General features: G+C 36.7%; 1 protein-coding gene across 6 annotated transcripts; it reads right to left on the reverse strand.

Moving 5' to 3' along the window:
* Nucleotides 1–722: 722 nt before the first annotated feature.
* KBTBD3 (kelch repeat and BTB domain containing 3) lies at nucleotides 723–18134 on the reverse strand. 6 transcript variants are annotated; one of them, XM_040056648.2, is made up of 5 exons: nucleotides 17956–18134; nucleotides 10674–10806; nucleotides 9620–9675; nucleotides 9114–9355; nucleotides 723–6327 (listed from the first exon to the last, which is right to left on the reverse strand). In XM_040056648.2, exons 4-5 carry the CDS (start codon nucleotides 9335–9337, stop codon nucleotides 4707–4709), a joined length of 1845 nt encoding a protein of 614 aa, XP_039912582.1. In that variant the 5' UTR covers nucleotides 9338–9355; nucleotides 9620–9675; nucleotides 10674–10806; nucleotides 17956–18134; the 3' UTR covers nucleotides 723–4706. The 6 variants fall into 6 exon arrangements, with proteins under 6 accessions (XP_039912582.1, XP_058275443.1, XP_039912580.1 ...); XM_058419460.1 differs by having other exon boundaries at nucleotides 10466–10806; XM_040056646.2 differs by lacking the exon at nucleotides 9620–9675 and having other exon boundaries at nucleotides 10466–10806.
* Nucleotides 18135–18258: the final 124 nt, after the last annotated feature.

Raw genomic sequence — 18258 nt, forward strand, 5'->3', positions numbered from 1 at the left:
ATACCAGCTTCCTCCAACAAAAATCCTTAGACCTCCTTAATTTATGTGAACTGTCTTGAATTTATGTGTATTTAATCAATCCTGATTCTTTCTTGCTTGCGTTTGATGACAGTAAGAAAATTCCTACCATATGGTCTACTTCAGGTGCAAATTGTTCAAGTCCGTGGTGAATTCCCTGGATCTGTAGAACATACATATAAAAATTCCTTCTGATTGTGCACAGGGTTAGGCAAATTTAGCCTTCCGATTTTGTCTGTGAATCCCTTCATTGTTCAATATAAGCTTTTAATATTGTGAATGATGCTGGAATGCTTTGTAGATGTCTCCAAAAGGCTTTTGCTAGCTGAAAGGCTTTTGGGGCAAAGTCCTTGGAGTGTTGGAAGGTTAATTTGTATTGCGTAACTCTAATTTATCTATAGAGGAGTCTCAGAGTTACAGAACTTTAAGTTTTGGAAGAATACAACACTGGGCTCCATCACTTTGTATTGATGACATTTCTACAAGCCTTCGCATGCAAATTTTAGACTATGTAGCATTTTTCTCCTTTTATTTAAAAGGATATACAAATACAAGGCCCAAGGATAATTATAACCGCCCACCCCCGCCTGCAGTTTTCATCCATGCTAACTGCATTCTTGGTTACAGCATTCAAAATGTTCTCCAGTAAAGAAAAAAAAAAAAAAAAAAAAAAAAAAAAAAGAGAGAGAGACCCGAAAAGGATTCAGTTGCTCAGTGATTTATTTCACAAAAGAATGAACATCTCAGCAAATGTGTAGTATCGTACTTTCCACATATCAGCAGAGCCCAGGCAGCAGTGAAATGTTACTGTTGTCTATACTTTACTGGGTGTTAGAAGGAAAAAAAGTAATTTGAGCATAATATTCAGCTATAAATATTGTCAAATACATCCCTGTTTTCAGTCTGTTTTAATTAAAATAGATCTTATGCTGCCTCCTGTTGGTCACCTACAAACAGAAACATCTAAAATTAATCTCCACTTTAGGAACTGCAGTCAGCACATTCTATAGCCTATATCTTACCTACTACCCCATACTAACCAGAGGAGGTAAACAGTTTTCTTCACACAGTAATACCATAAATAAATCTGACCCAGAAAATCTACTCCGTTTTGTGAATATAATAAATTTTTAACAGCAGTAAACTGACTATCAATGTATTTAGAATATAGAAAACAAATTAGGTAGTCCTTAAATAATAATCATGTCTGTGCAAACTTAATCAATAAAACACCTGAATAATTGATATTTATTATAACAACTAAACTAGTATGATAACATTACCAAAGTGCCATAATGTTTTGATAGCATTCTTTAAAAATGAAGATTATCCAATATAATCATCACTGGATATTAAAATCCCACATACAATATATATTATCTTCGTGTATATAATACTGGTCATGCTTATAATGCATTCTGTGATATAAAATAGAATACTATTAGAAATGTTTTGGTTACATCATTTAAGTGCAAATAGATTATAATTTCACATGCATTTTGTATGTTTAAACATCACTCTATTTCAGTGACAACATAAGTAATCTAGTTACTGAGTATTTTTAGAGAAAGGTACTTTTTCATAAAGCTTTGATTCAAAGAGCTTTGAAAAGTCATAAAAGATATTAAAAAAATCACTTCTCATTAATTTTGTGACTTTTGTTTTTAATTGCATAAATGCTGTGTGGACTGAAAAGTCTGTTTGATCCAGACTGCAACAGTTACTCATGCAAGTAATTCATATTATTTTGTGTTGTTCACTGAGATTTCTTACATCTTTATCAATTAATCACATGTTTTGGAACATAGGTCCTTACTTCTATCATAAAGCCTCATTTCAAACCATGACTTTCTAACACTTCTGCTTTTCTGCTTTCAGTTCTGCTACCAGATTTAATAATTTGTATGTGGGAATGTGGCAAATGATCCTTTTTCCTTCTGTGAGATGCAGGGTTACCTGCCTAACTGCAGAAAATCAGTACCATTTCACAGTAACTTTTCTGTAAGCAATGCTTGAAAGTAACTGACATTACTACATTATTTCCTGATCACTGAGTAAGAGCTCAACTCCCTGTGAAATCCATGAATGATTTGTCAAACTGGGAAATGACATTAGTTCCTGCACAAGTGTCGTTTAGCATTTAAAAGAAGCATGCCTATTCTCCCAGTTCAGCTTTGCTGAACAGTTTTCACTGTCTATACTGAGGAATTTCTCAAATACATCATTGCTCTGTCTGATGTCAGATACCAGAGTCTTATAGCAAGTAGCTAGTTGGAAGACTGCCAACAAGATCTGCTGTAGGGGAAAATTTAAGGGAAAGAGCATCACCTGAATGACTTGCTCACTTGCTGTTTATGTGATGCAGCAATTTGGTCATGATAATGGCAAGTAAAACACCCTTGCAATTCTTTACTCTCTTCCAATTTGCATAGTTATTTATACCCATGTACTATGGGCATAATATGTCACTTTTCTCAATGCATAAATTGCATACTCATACTACTCAGGTATAAACACAACACAAATACACAAGCAAAGGTGAATTGGACCTTGTATTCCAATGATGTGACAAGTTACAATAATTAATGGTTAATGAAGTCTCTACACTACCCTGAGTAGCTTCATTAAAACTAAAACTACCATTTTCCTATGTGTTTGGTTTTTTCCTATTGTTTCAGTAAGCAGGAATACTATTCTTCCTCTCTCTACTCAATACATTTGCTGTAAACTAACAAAAAGTAGTTGCATCCCAATATAAAAATACTTGCATTTCTGTAATGTGATTGTAAAGGTTACCTAGCTATGTTTCGTTAAAAGTATGATTTGGAGACTTAAATAAATAAATAAATAAATAAATAAATAAATAAATAGATGGGGAAGTTGCCTGAAATACTGTAGCAAGCTACTTACCTCTACAGAACCGATACACGTATTAATATACAGAAATTACCAAGTGGAAGGGTCCTATTTTATTAACATGTTCTCCAAATGTACATGATTTTATTTTACATACTTTTGAAGATTGTTATGATGAATGTTATCTAAATTTATAAAGGTATCTGATAAATTACAGAGTCAGTCACAGAACTGGAACCTTCCATTGTTTACTATTTAAAACAGAAGCATGTTCTAGGAAATATTAAGCTTTAAGCATTAATATACTTAGCATGGGTTTTGCAAAAAGTACATACAGTAAGTTATATGATAATGAACTTACCACAGTTGTCTCAAGACATATAAAAGATGTCTCTGATGCCTCACTAAATTTTATTATTGTTTTAAACTGCTTGGAAAGATGTGATTAAATGTTTAGAACCATTATTCTGTTAAACAATCTTACTGCTTTCACAATATTTATATGGAACATAAGGGCTCTCAGTGTCTTATCTGGATACCTGGTAAAAAAGGAAAGATTCTTACCTGGAAAGAAAATCTCAGGCTGCAGAAGATTACAAATTAATTTATGAAAGGTAGCTAATTTAGGTGTCCTGTCAGAAAGAGGACTGACACTGTAAGCATGAGATCAAATTTACTTCACAACATATGGCTAGACTAATATTAGCACTAAAAGTCCATTGCAATTTTAACATTATAATAGTTGACTACTTAAAGTTTATCAAGCAATACATTGTGTAGTGTTTACTGTGTAATATTTTAACATCTAAAATTACCATAAAGTTCTAGATAAAGTGTTTTAGTTAATTTCAACCACAAGAGATTATTTCTCACCTCAGAAATCCTATTTACTATTGACTTTTAATATGGGGTGCAGTTTTGTAACTTTGTATTCGATGTATGACAAGATACAAACTTTTCCCGTAGTTAACCAAAGCAACAGCTAGGACTGGTTTTACAGCTTGCTGCTATAAGCAGCCTAGTGACTGCTTAGTAGGTAGCACTGAAGACTTCAGAGATGGAAGACCTCTGTTAGAAAACATCCTGAAGTGTTTTTTCTTTAGTTAGCAACATGACTGAAGCAAAGATACCACATGACTAATCCATCCTGTAGAAATCTTACCTACATTGCAGTATGTTATTAAGTTTACTTTGCCACAGTTAATGGGTTGGAAACAGAAAATAAAGCTACTACTAAGGCACAAGGATGGAGAAAACCCGGTAAAACTGAAGAGCTGAAGTAAGACAACAAGAATTATCAGTCTCTTCAAGTTAGATACCTGGTTTTAATACTGTGAAGGTCACTTTGGCTCTTGTCCTTGCTAAGGTCATTGGGATAAGATAAAGCTGACAGTGAATTTCTCTTACAGGTTTATGAACATAGAAAATCTAAATAACACTAATGAAAATGTCTTTTAAACTTCAGTTACATAGGGAAAACAGTATCACAGTCAGTTTTCTCATTTAGCCATTTGTCTATTGGGACAACTGAATATTACAGAAATAATGGCACATATTACACAACTAATTCCTCATTAATATTTTTGGAAAATTAATATAATTTTGAAAATTATTCTGATAATTACAGAGAAGAGTTGTATATAAAACTAAGTAATACTGTCTGTATAATGACTAGCACGAATGACATTTTAATGGACTCTTCCAAAAGCAATCCTACAGCCTTTAAACTGAAAATTTAAACAAATGAGTACATATTTCTCCATCTGTAAACTAATGCTTAAAAACTGTTCTACAACTTGTGCATTTAAATAGACACTTTTGACTTGAGAGTTTCAAAATTCTCCAGAGCAAATTGTCAGTACGGGTGACCAGGGGTCCCTATATTTATTAAACTGAATGACCTGACAGTAAAACTCAGTTAAGGCTCTTGGCATTGGTGAAACTTCTTCCCATTCAGACCTACTACTGTGGTAGACTTGAACTTCATCTGTGATTTCTTCTGGAGCATAATCGCCACCTAGTATATAAATTTTATCTTCTGTCCCAACTGCCCCCGCATTAAAGCCAGCACATTCAAAAGATCCTTCCCCTTTCCAAACACAAGTTTCTGGGCAAAAACTGTAGACCTTGTAGGTGGAGAGATCGCATATGTACAATGTACAGTTCACTGGAACAGCTTTGATTAGAGTTGCATGAAAAAACTGCCCAAATTCTGCTACAAGCTCAGACCACTGATCAGTCATAGCATTATACTTAAAGAAACAGTCAAGAGATGGATTAAAGGCATCAGTAATCTCTACTTCTGAGCCAAGGACATAAATTATATTCTGGCATGCACTTGCTTCTGGATAGTAAATACCTCTTGGTAACTGGCTTACAGATTTCCAATCTTTGGAAAGAGGATTATAGGATTCTACATCCAAAAGACTCCGAGTTTCTTGAGCTCCTCTGGTCTTTCCACCTATCACAAAGAGCTGATTTAAGGTTACAACAGACGTGTGCATTGTCCTTGGTTTTTTCATAGCTGACACTATGGAGAATTCATTGCTGACTGGACAGTAGCACCAGGTTTGGTCAGTAGCATCATGAAACGGTTCAGCAATATGAAGCCTGACAGTCCTGTAACAATTCCCCTTGCATCCTCCAGTTATAAATATTTTTTCTCCATAGCTAGACAAACTTGACCCTGGCAGATCAATCATGTGCGTATGTGGAAGTTCTTTCCATTTATCTGTTTTGATGTTGTAGCAGAATGTATGTCTCTTTTCTCCATCTTCATCGGTTTTATGAACAAATATATATTTTTCTGTTGTTGAAGGACGTGCATCTGGAAACAATCCACTGAAGTTCTGCACACTTTTAACTGCATCATTGATTATTACTGAGCAATTAGCACTCTTAAGTAAGTGTTCTTCAGAATGCAGAAAGTCCTGCAAAGTCTTTTCGGGTAACTGGTGTAATCTCACTTTTTTAATCAAATTAGGCAGGTATTTCTGCCGTGTTTCTAAGCTGTGTTTGGTCCATTGGAGGACAGCTTTCAACACTGATTCTTCCTCAGGGACATCTAGTTCATCAGCCTCAAGACATTTTTGCAGTATCTCAAAATTCATCTCCAAGAAATCACTGGATCTGAGCAGCAATGAAAAGTGGTGTTGTACAAAATCTAGTGCATGGTCAAACAAGCGGACAGACCCATAACTTTCTGATAGAGAAAGCAACTGTAAGCAATTCACAAGATCAATACTTTTTATTAGGAAGTCACTGCAAGCTTTGGAAAGGAGTGAAACTTGAAGAAATGATGACAGTTGGAAGAGCATTTCCACATTATCATTGGTTATCTCTGTTTTTCCTGTGTAAGCATAATCAAGAAAAGCTTTCACTGCCTTGGGTGATAAGTTACTAATAGTAACATTGCCATCATCCCGTTCTTTCATATTAACTTCAAACATGGCTCTGTGAATAGAATACAGAAGATATACACACAAATTAAAGATTTAGCAAACAGACGAGAACACTGATGTGGAAGGAGACAATCAGGGGCACATAATAATGTGGACTGGTCTAAAATATGGAAGTTCTTATATGAACAATGAATTTACTTGGTGTGTTTGAAGAAAAAGAAATAGTGATAAGAACATACGCAAAGCGATGGCTTAGCAAAATCAAAGCAGCACCTGTGTTTTGTATGGATTTTCACAGTGATGAAGTCTGCAGTTCTCAATGTGAGAGAAAATGTGAAATTGTTCAGGACAGCATCAGTTTCAACTTTGGGAAAGAAAGGCTGATTAAAAAAAAATACATGGTAAAAAAAGCCCATGAGTTAGGTCATGCAATGTGAGTGCGTACATAAGTTATGTGGAAAAAAAAAAAAAAAAACGCGCCTTCCAAATTGCAGGCTGAGCAAATGGCCAGACAGATGATGGGTGTAGTCCTCAGAAAGAAAAGTAGGTGAGGGATAAATGAGGAGAGAAAAAAACACAAAGAAACTTAATCCTTGCTTTAGAGTTCACAGAGAGATTTATGAGTACAGGCCAATGTCAGAGTAAAAATGAGGTTTTGACATATGATTGCATGACACAAACTGTGCAAAAAGTAGATTGTGACTGAATACAAAGATGATGGTTGAAACTGTGGAATGAACTATTGATCAGGAGATCTGTGGAAATTTTATTACAACTGCTTTATTTTAAGTATGTAATAACATTTAACTCTTTCACACAATCTAGCATGGCAAGCCAAAATAATTAAAGTTTTACAAGTGGGTAAATACTGGCAGTAGAACACTGCTGCAATATCCCTTGCCATTCCCTCTCAGAGCCTAAGCCTCAAGCTAGGATAGCCGTGGCTTCTGAATATGACACAGGATAATAGTGGAGGAAGATAAATCATCAAATGCAAAGTAGAGAATCTGGATATTAATATATTATAGTTAATTCATATTAAAAAAAAAGCATTATATCACAGTTCAGTTATACACTCAGTATCTCTGTTGTATGGGAATTTTAAAATCCCATCTTTTCCTGAAGCCAAAGAGGAAAAAACCACCACTGTGTATAGCACATACTCTTTGGGATGTGAATATCTGGCAAAGCAGGAACTCGCCTGACTTCCCAAAAAATAACAAAATTACAATAAGACACCTGTGTCCCAAAGGCCTCTTTTGCACAATAAGTGATGACCCTTATAATCCTTTCCTCATTAACCCATGAGCTATGAAATCTGTAATTAAGGAGTAAAAATAGCAACTGAACAATACCACTAGTAGAACAGCAACGTAGACAAAGGCTTTGACTCTGAAAGCTGACAAGGACCAACATGTTGCTGATTCTTCAGTTTACACAATGAAGCCAAAAGTAAGAGAGGTCCACAGGCCAAGGAAGACAAAAGGTGTCTCATTTTAAAATGTATGCAGTGGACTTAGGTACTTTTTATTCCTTGAAAGTAAAAAATGGGCCTTGCATTCCAGGACAACTTATGAATCTGATGGCTGCTATTATATGCCATATCAACCATTACAAGCAGGAAGAGCTCTCTCCTGGTAGATTTTAATCTGAAGAGTCTGTAGGTAATGAAAAGGACATATGCATTTCCATGTACTTAATTTCAGTTCTAAAAAGTACCACTGGAAGCTATTTCATCCTAGTTTTTCTTTCTACCAGATCATCTCAGTGCCATCAAGCAGTTAAAGACAAATGAAAGTAGTCCTGTGTGTCACAGAAAAAAACGAATCTGCTCCTACAGTGGAGAAAGCGCTAATTTCATCTGCATTTCTTCTTTTTTTCAGTAATTCTTAGAACACATCTAGCTATCTTCTGTCACATATGGCAGACTCACTTAGACCACAGGATGTTCCAGGACATTTGAAAATAACACTAACCTATGTACAGGCAACTGAATTGAGGCTATTATTAGCTCGTTCCCAGGAGTCTGCTTTTGCATTGTTAGAGTCTTAGCTTTGTTTTTAGTAAACTATTCAGAAGCACTTTCAGTGTGGAACTGAAAGTTCGAACCTTTCTAAAAAAAAGGATAGCAAGGCTTCTTTATAAATTAATATTCTGTATGTGAATGAAGGCTGTCCCTTAAAAAAACATAGCTTTAAGCACAAGAAAAGATCCATTTCATGCTGAAAGGCTGATATCCGTAGTTTAGGAAAAGTATGTATATCTGTTTAAATACCTCTGAAGACAATCTACTATACTGACCACTTTTTGGACAAAAAAAAAACCCAAAACAAAAAACAGTTCTATTCCAAAGTTATGTACAATTTATCCACAATTTCTCAGTAGAAGATGTATTCATAACCAATCTGTTACGTTTCACAACATAAATGTGTCAAAGTACATAGACTATCATAGAAAAAGTCAGTCAATATCCTTGCAGGCCTTCAAGTACTGATACGGGCAACAGGTGACTCTTAAGCATATGTAACTTAAGTCAGTTCAACCTAACAGCAGAACCACACATTTATGATTTGAAACTTTTATTTCAGATTTTCCACTGCTATTGGAATCTGATTCACAGAGTCCTCATGCCTTTTGGAAAATACAAAGAGTCATATCTGGCATACCCTTAAAACAATACTTGAATCCTTTGCTCAAAACTTTGAAGATATATGTAAATTGTGATAATTGTTTTTTGGTTTTTGGTTTTTTTATTTTTATTTTTAATTCTATTCCTTTCCTCCCTCCCAGATAATATAGAATCTATTTCCTGCAAATTCATGCCAAAATTATGTTTACCTGAAAAAATCACTGCATGCTGCCAGTACACAACGATGACAGGGAATTATTTCATCTTTCACAAGAATTTTAAAATCAAAAAATATATTCTGTTCTCTGAATTTTTGCAGTACTTTTAGAATTTGTTGTCCATGACCTTCAGTCACTAAGGAATTGATTTTATTTTCAGGAACAGAAATTCCATTGCAAATAGGTCTGCTAATGTAATCCCGTTGATTTGCCATGTTTTCTTCAATCTATTCCTGAAATGGAAAAATAAGTAATTGATTCTACAGTCTTATTATTAAAAAAACAAAACAAAATCAATACACCATAAAACAAACAAAGAAGTTCCCAGCATCAAATTTAGTTTGTAAATCATATGCAGAGTTAGAAATTTGTGTTACAAGTGACTTTCACACTGAATTTGATAATACTACTACTTTGTAAAATATAGTCACACAGCACATTTTGAAAAGTAAATTATCTCCCATATATAAGAGAACAATTCTACAGATAATACCCACCTGTAAGAATTTTTTTCAGTAAAGGCCACAGGAAGCACATCAAGGAGTGGGTCTAACTGTCATTTAAGAGAAAGACTAGTCCTAGGCTTACCCTCAAAAAACCCCAAATTCTTACGATTTTAAGTAAAATTAAGATAGAAAAAGAAAACTTTGTTAGGTATTTTACAATCCAAAAGGCTGACCACTCTACATCTTGTAGTGGAAGGGACACACGGGCTATTAGACTGCATCCTAAGTGGATTCCCATGAGGCACTCTGGACTGCAATAATGGAATAAAACACCACCAACAGCCGGGCTGAATAACAGGATTGCTGGGGCTTACCAAATAGGGTCCTTTAGAGACAGTTTGGTGACAGTACACCTTTGAGTGTTTAGTCAATTGAAACTGATTTTGTCATGTACCCCTAAGTCTTGTTAGGAAGCTTTAAGTTTGCCCACTCTGAGCTTCATTTACAGTGGCATAAATTAACTGGCTTTAGAACACATATAAATTTAAGACCATCTCTCTTTCAGCAGCCAAGTTTTTTTTTTCTGGTGAAAATCCCTACACTGAAGAGTGTTGTTTTTTTGGGTTTTTTTTTTCTATGGTAAATTGGTTTTAACTGTTTTTACAATGAAAATATTTTATTCCACTTTGTCAACACAAAGAAACTGGAAACATGAGTATATTTTATTTAAAACTATTTAAAGAGCTATTTATATATTGCAGCAGCATGAAGTGCCCTTACTACAAATCTGAGTCTAGACTGCCTATTTTAAAGCTTAAAGAAACATTCCAATTTTTTTTTATTCCAGGATTTTGCTTCCACAATTCTAATTAAAATCAGCAACAGATAATGGCCCACCTGAATTGACAGAGGACAAAAAATTCCAAACAAAACCCAGAAACAAGAAAATACTGATTTTGGTTTTTAATTTTGTGAAAAGGTTCATCTGATGACATGATACATTCACAGCAAACTAAACCATCAGGCAGTCTTCTTCATGTGAGGTATTTTCACAGCAGACTGATCTATACTTTATCTAGTCAAGTAGCTCCAACCACAAATAGACCTCCATGTCTCCTGGAAGAGAAGAGATCCAGTGATCTTGCTGCCAGCACTGGCACCCCTGGAGCAGGCATCTTCTCCTTCCCATGGCCAGACAATCTCAACGTATTCACTCTTTCCATTCTAAGCCTGAGGAACTAGGAAAATACAGAAGAACAAGACCACCATTTATTCTGATAATGTATGGCCTCATAAACTCCAACTTCCATAAATCATAAAACTTTTTGATGTCAGAATTCTCTAGAATACTCTTTTCTTACAAATTTAAAAGCCTGCTCCTGAGGCTGAATCTTCAAAAGCAGAGTTGCTTCAATAACACTAGTTTCTCACATTTGAATGAAACTTTAAAAAAAAATTTTAATGAATTTCAAAGTTTATTTGGCAACACATAAAATAACACTTCTAAAAGAAATGCAATCCTTTCTGCAAAATTCTGGAACTGACAATAGATATTAGACATTTTTCTCTACTTACATATAATTTCTATAGCAAGCTCCAACCTACGGTGTGCTTTCTGTAGATAAAATTACCAATTTCAGTAATATTCGTACTTGTATAATGAACGTGGAAACATCTACTGTAATCAAGTCCAACTGTGCTATTTTAGGCAAGACATCATATGATCACTTTCATACAAGCAATCAATGTTTCAGAAAGTTTTCTTTTACCACGCTATTGCCGCAAAAACTCTATTCCAGTACATTGTTGTAGAGACTGTAAACCTCTTAATTACACAGTCCATTTATGAATGCTTACATATATTTGTTCCTCTGTTAAAATTGTTGCCTTGTTTTTCCTTTGTATATTTATTCACTCTTACAATTATCAAGAGTGTTGATATCCTCTCTCAACTTTCATTAGTGAATAATTGTCAAACTTTCCAAGGTTCACTTATAAGGCTGAGGTTTTGGTTCTCCTTATTACTTCTTGCCATTTTCTCTTTAGTCCGGTTTGATCCTAAATTTCTTTCACTGATACAAGATTTGTTGTACAACATTATGGTTCAGATCTCATCACTGTCTCACTAGTCCAATTTGCAAGTCATCTAGTGCATCTTAATCCTAATCTCTAATAGCAATATCTCATTATTTTCTCAAAAGCAAAATTCAACAGTGTATTTTTAATGTTTTTGTCCATGATTAAGGAATGTAGTCATGAATACTGTGCAATGACTTAGCCTAATTCACCTTCTCTCCATTAAAAAAATACATATTAAAAAAAATTCAATTTCCAGCTGTTTTGTCGCCAATTCTTGACTTATTTTATAATTTTGGTATTAATGTACCACTTCACTGAATCTGTTGATGATTTTAGAGCCCTCCTGTTACCCTGGTTTTTCTGAGTTTTTTATAGCTTTTGATTTTTCATAAAATGGAGTCAGATCTTTTTAGTTACTGTACAATATTAAAAGCAGTTCTACCTTTTTCCCACATATGTAACATAAACAAATCCTTTGTTTTTCATTCTCTGTCCTTTGTTTGCATATTTCTAACCTGAAAACAATTGTAACTGACGGCTGGTCTGGCCAGTTGGCTTGAGAGGTAAAAACTCTAAAAGCCAATCTTCTGCTAGACCCACAAATGTATATAAAGTAAGAAATAAACAAGGAGGCTCTCTCTGCGCCCTGTTTCAGCCTTGAGCTGGAGGGAGGAACCTCTGCTCTGCGAAACCTCTTGTCTGCGTGTGGCTGCTTTGTGTGTCTTGGTGACACCCTCCAAATTCTCTTAACAATTCAGCTAAAACTTGGTATGTTAAACAAGGTATTTATATTTCATGCACTCTTCTCCAAAGCCATATGAATGAATCAATGTGATTTTTTATAAATATTTGATCAACTATGACAAAAGGGTAAGAAACGTTGAGGGTGCTGAAGAGATCTACTGCTCAGAAATGCTGGGGAACACCCCTCCTTTAATCTGCTCCATAAACTCCCACAGGATTCCAATTACAAAGCCTGTCTTCATGTGGATTACCGAGAACCAAGCTCCAGTAAATGGACTAGAGTTGAGATCCCTTACTTTTGCTTTCTAAGACACGTCTGTGTGCTGTTCAGCAACCGGCCTTGTGGCCTCTCCTGGAACATGACACAAGTACTGCTGAACGTGACCCAATCTCTCACCATGTGACAAAACCTCCCTGCTCCCATACTGGACCTTTAGAATCTTACACTGACAAATGCCCCATTAAACTATTAGCCTACTTTTCTGAAAAAAAAAACCCCATAAAACAACAAACCAATAACTGGTTGACAAAGAACTGAAAATTATCCAAAACTAAACTCCCCTAAAGTTAAAAGTTAAACATTTGCCCTGGCTTATTTTTCTTGTAAGCCAGCACAAATACAAGGCCAGTTGGCCGCTAAAGTGAAAACTGATACAAACTTCACAGTTATTCAGGTCAACCCCATATACCAGGTGTGGAGGACATATATGTACCCCTCCTACATGCCTGACAGTCCAGTGGCAAGCAATGGCCAGTCTGTGTAGGGCCATAGAGCAACACCAGTTGAAGAGAAGACTGGGGATACCAGCTACTTTTGGTCATTACGATGGATGAAATAAGAGACCACCTGAGAGCTCTGAGGGTAAGAGCATTATTATGATCCATCACAAAATCCAGTAACAAGGGCCCAGACCTCATTAGTTGTGCTGTTTATAAGACCCCTCTGTCGCAGAAGCATAGAGTGGTTTGGGTTGCCAGTTTTAACACTGTCCTTTTCCCAAGACACTAAGGGACAGAGGAGTCTAGAACATAACAAACTCATTGACCCAGATGCCAAGTAACCACACTGAGAACCCTGATAAGACCATTGTCAAAATATGAGATATACACATGTTCCTCTTGGTATCTAAGCGTTGTTTAAAAGCTGCAAGTAAATGTTTAACTGAAACTGACCTTAATTCCTTATGTTATTATTAATTAATAATAAATAATTAAAAATAAATATTATAATTAATACCTTAATTTGGCAGCAAACTGCTGCCAAAACCTCACTGAATTTCTAGTGGAACTTTGCAATGCTAATGCTCCCTTTCCAAAGATATATGGAGGACGTAAGATATTTATGACTGTCTTTTAGTTTAGCACCATCAACAATCCTTTTTAAGTGTTCTGTACCTAGAAGATACTGAAATGTGTAATTTATTTTCTTTACTTTGGAAAGTCCAAATGACCTTTAGACTATGAATCTAATAACCTGGATATATGTTGAATCCTAGATATTTTACTAGGAGACTATAAACAGAGCATACTGTTAAACTCATAAAGGAGACCAAAAACATTCAAGGCATTTTCAGAACATACAGGCATACACTAAAATCATAGCCACTGCAATAGACCTCCTAGAAATGAATTTCATATCCATTCCACCAGATTGGAAAGAACAAAGCAAACAGAACAGTTTGAGTGAAACAGAACAGCAAAGTGACCTTTGAGCAGAGATGAACTTTTGTTTGTGCAGAATCTGTTGTATAAAGCACTGATTGGAACATACATAATGTAGGTGTATTATGAAACATTTTTGCTGAAAAGATTTTGCTAAACCAACAGTCCAAATAGCCTTCGCTGCTACAACTGATAAATAAAATGGCTACAGAACTTTAAATATGCTAATGAAGTTGAGAATGGTGCAAGATGTGTAATTATTTCTTAGCGAATAACCAAGAAAAAGATATCAAACTAGGGAGAGGATGTGTAACAAGAGTGAAGCATGAACGCCCAGATGAGGGTCCAGAAAGACAGTGGCAAAGACACCAAACTGTTTGATCACTTCATAATAGTGACATAAAAAATATACAAACAAATATGTGTGACTGAAATAGCCTAGGGAATTCTGTTTTGTGGAAGTACTGAGCACATGTAAGTATCACACAGAGCTGAGCTGGTACTTTGCCAGGAAAAGCCCCTGGGGCTGTGCCTGCCTGACAATAAACAGCACCAAACCCTTGGAACTGGACTGAGGCTTGAGACTGTTCCCAGCACAAGAGAGTGGCCATTCAGAATTTACAAATAATGCTGTGCAGGTAATGGTCTCTTCCAACACAGCTGGCAAAACCAGTCTAAACTCAACCCTGATTTTGGTACTTTATTTGGTACTGATTTGGTACTTTATTATAAAACAATCTATCTGCTTTTATCTGAAAGCACAATACAGCTGTGCTACACCACTCACCAATTAAAAAAAAAAAAAAGTTCATACTTCATAGCAGGTATCTTATGAGAAATAAATTGTTCTTCAATGGAACATTACATTTATTATGTGGCCTTCTCCCAGCTTGCATAGTATGTCTTACTAGGGAGCAAGATTTAAAAAAAGGGAAATCTAAGAGCTGGAATTTTACAGAACACTTTATGTACCTAGGATGAAAGAATTAAGCACAGCGAAGATGAAGGAACTGTTCTCTAGAGAACTTTCAGGGATTTTTTTTTCATACAAAATTTAATTGTGCATTAATATATGTTTTGAAAAGGTCAAGATCAGCATTCTAAGATCTAATATTAAAAGTATTGTATTACTGAGTCTACTGTATACCCATCGAGATGATTTGCTATTTTCATTCCTTGTCCATTCAAAAGGAGAGAAATTAATGACTTGTTAGTAAGTTTTAAAGACACCAGTGTACACTATGCATGTTATTGACTAAGACAAGTATGAGTGGAACAGGTATCTGTAAGATTTGGTGACATTTCTAATTGCTGAATAAAAAGCAAGAGTGGTTTAAAATTATTAGTAATTAAATTAAAGTAAATTAAAATTAGTAATTAAACTATAAATATTGAGTACAAGTTCTGTGCGTTTATATTCCATTAATGTGTTGGTTGTCACTGATTTCCTAAGACAGAAAACACTAAGAGAATTCCAAGTTCCTCTGGATATTTCAATGCAACTGAGTCTCACAGGTTTTTCATAAATAACTGAACTTCAAAGAAAAATAATATTCAGTCAATCATTTTAGGACAAGTGAAAAATGCACAGGACTTTTTGAGACATTTAATCCACAAAAATGACATTTATCAATAATAAATGTTGAGATAGTATACCCAGACTGAAAGGTGACACAGAGACTTCAAAGGTTTGTGTTCTTTAGAAGTGATTAAAAAAAAAATCAACATGGAAAAAACGCCAGCGTGGTACCAGTAGGAAGTAAGGAAATCAGACTAATTCCTGGAAGCATTCCAAAAGTGTAAGATCCCCACTCTGCAAGCAGTGATCATTAAATGCATGTTCCCTGATAAACACACAAACCCATTAAGATAAAGCAGTAATCACTTAAAACAAGTGAAACCAGCTGGATTCTATCCTAAAATTAAATTTCTCCAATTCATCAAGTTACTTTGTAAGTTATTTTCATAGCCAAAAAAGATCAAGAACTGTAATTCTAATTTTCAGAAAAAAAATTGAATTAAAATAATGTACTGTATTTTAATGCTAGTGAAAATAACTGCAAATTCTGTAAAAGAAGATGACAGCTTTTAATGGCTTCTGTAGTCTGTCACTTTTCTATGTGATTAAAATGTGATTTTTTTTCAAAACATGCATGCAATATTGAGCATCTTTAGAGATTAATTTAGCAGATCTTATGATAATAGCATGTTTTACTTATAGCAAAGATGTGAGTTCCTATTGAATACATCCATAATTATATTAAATATTATACAGTGCATCTTGAGCTTCAGTTTGCATTTACACATGAATTAAAAAAAAAAACCAAAAAACTGAACAACTAGTGAAAAGAAGTGCGACATGTTTAAATCCCTTAAGTAGAAAGCATGGACAAGCCAAAACTCTCAATCAAACCAGAGAGGGTTTTTTGGAATTAGGTAAGATCTACAATCCATTAGTATTATTATATAATATACAAAAGGCCACAATTTCCTCTTCAAAGTGCACAGGATACCAAATCTGAAATGTAAGCCTCAGCTACAGTTTGGTATTGATGCAGTGCATTTTCTTGGGGTTTTTTGTTGACTGTGTTAAATCCTCCTCTCCTGTCAGTTAACTTTGTTTGTCGGTTTGGATAATGCATAAGATTATGCCATTCCTTGTTTCACTAAATCACAAAGAAAAATAGGAATAATATTTTGAAATAAGTCAAATATCCAACTGATTCCTTGATTAGACATCTGTTTATGCAATGTTATTTCTGTGTTTAAAATATTTTGAAAAGACCAATCTATTCTCAGCTATAACTGAGACATTCTAGACAGAAAGACCTTCTGGCCTGTGTAGAAACAGCAGTTTTCCATATTAACAGTGACCTGACAATGCTAAACACCAACAACAAAAAAGGAGGATTGTAGCAAATACCTGGAATAATACCATTTTCAGCATTTTTGCATCATTTGCAAATGGCCAGTACAGGATGGATGAAATTTTTAACAGGAAGCAACAGAGAGGTTGTAAATTTTCAAACAGGCTCTAATTTTTTTAGCTATAGCTCAACTCCAGAACCAAAGGGCAAGCAAATTTATTACTTGAGGATTTACAGATTGCCTATAATTGAGGGCACATGGGAATCCGTCCAGTTCTGACAACCATCGGAATTCTTAACAGAACAATCAGCACGGGATACAAGAGGCTTTTGTTCGGACAGATCCTTGGGAGACAGAACCCTGCTAAGGGTGATGCAGCGCTCTGCACCTGCTCTCGGGACAATCAGCTCCTCTTTATAGTCAATAAAAGGAGAACAGAGCCCAGCCTTCTGCGACAGCTCTGCCAGGGGCCTAGACGGCTCTCCAGCAGGATGAACGCGCCGACGGCAACACCTCAGCAGGGTGTGCTGATGGCAGAGATGGGCCGCGCATTACCAGTCCTCAACGAGGCGCGCTGCCACCAAGAACCACCGCACCCCTTCTCCCCGCCGAGGTCATAACCACCTCCCTCTGCCGCACAGAGCCTAGGGAGGCAGAATTTAGCGGGAAACTACGTTCTCTGCGCCACGGACAGGGTTGCCAGCCACCCCCAGCCTCACCGGCCCCAATCCCCCATCAGGGGCCGCCATCGGCAGCATCCGCCATCGCCCGCGCCCCGCCCGCCAGGGGAGGGCAGCGCCGTCCGCGCCCCTACTGCGCATGCTCATGCCATCCGCGCCTGCGCCCCGCGGCGGCTCCGTTCATTCTAAGGGAGGACTAATTCTGACAGGACGGGCGGGATGGGGCAAAGCGATCTCCTTCTCTCACAGCGCGACCCGGCCGCGGCATGCGGCGCGTTCCGCCACTGCCGCCTTTCAGCAGGCGGCGAAGCGCCAGTCCCCCCTGAGCGCTCCCTCCGAGCGGCGCGCACCCACCTGCAGCCAAGACCCGCAGCACACCGACCGTTCTGACCCACCCTCCGCAGGAGCCGCGCCAGCAGATTGGCTCCGTCCGACGTCATTCTCCAACTCCTTGCACCCGGAATGGCTCCGCCGGCCGCCACTCCAAGGGAGAGCCCGCCCATCCCCGTGGAAGGGTTCCTCTCTGACGTCACCACGGGCGCAGTCTCGCCGCAGGCACCGCCTTTCCCCTGATAAGTCGCTACCTGGCGCATTCCGCTGTCACTCCCAGGGCGCTCTGAGATGGGATTGGTTAGCGCTCTCGGGGGCGGGGCCCTG

This window comes from Hirundo rustica, chromosome 2 (assembly GCF_015227805.2).
Source record: "Hirundo rustica isolate bHirRus1 chromosome 2, bHirRus1.pri.v3, whole genome shotgun sequence".
In the NCBI taxonomy this organism is placed as follows: domain Eukaryota; kingdom Metazoa; phylum Chordata; class Aves; order Passeriformes; family Hirundinidae; genus Hirundo; species Hirundo rustica.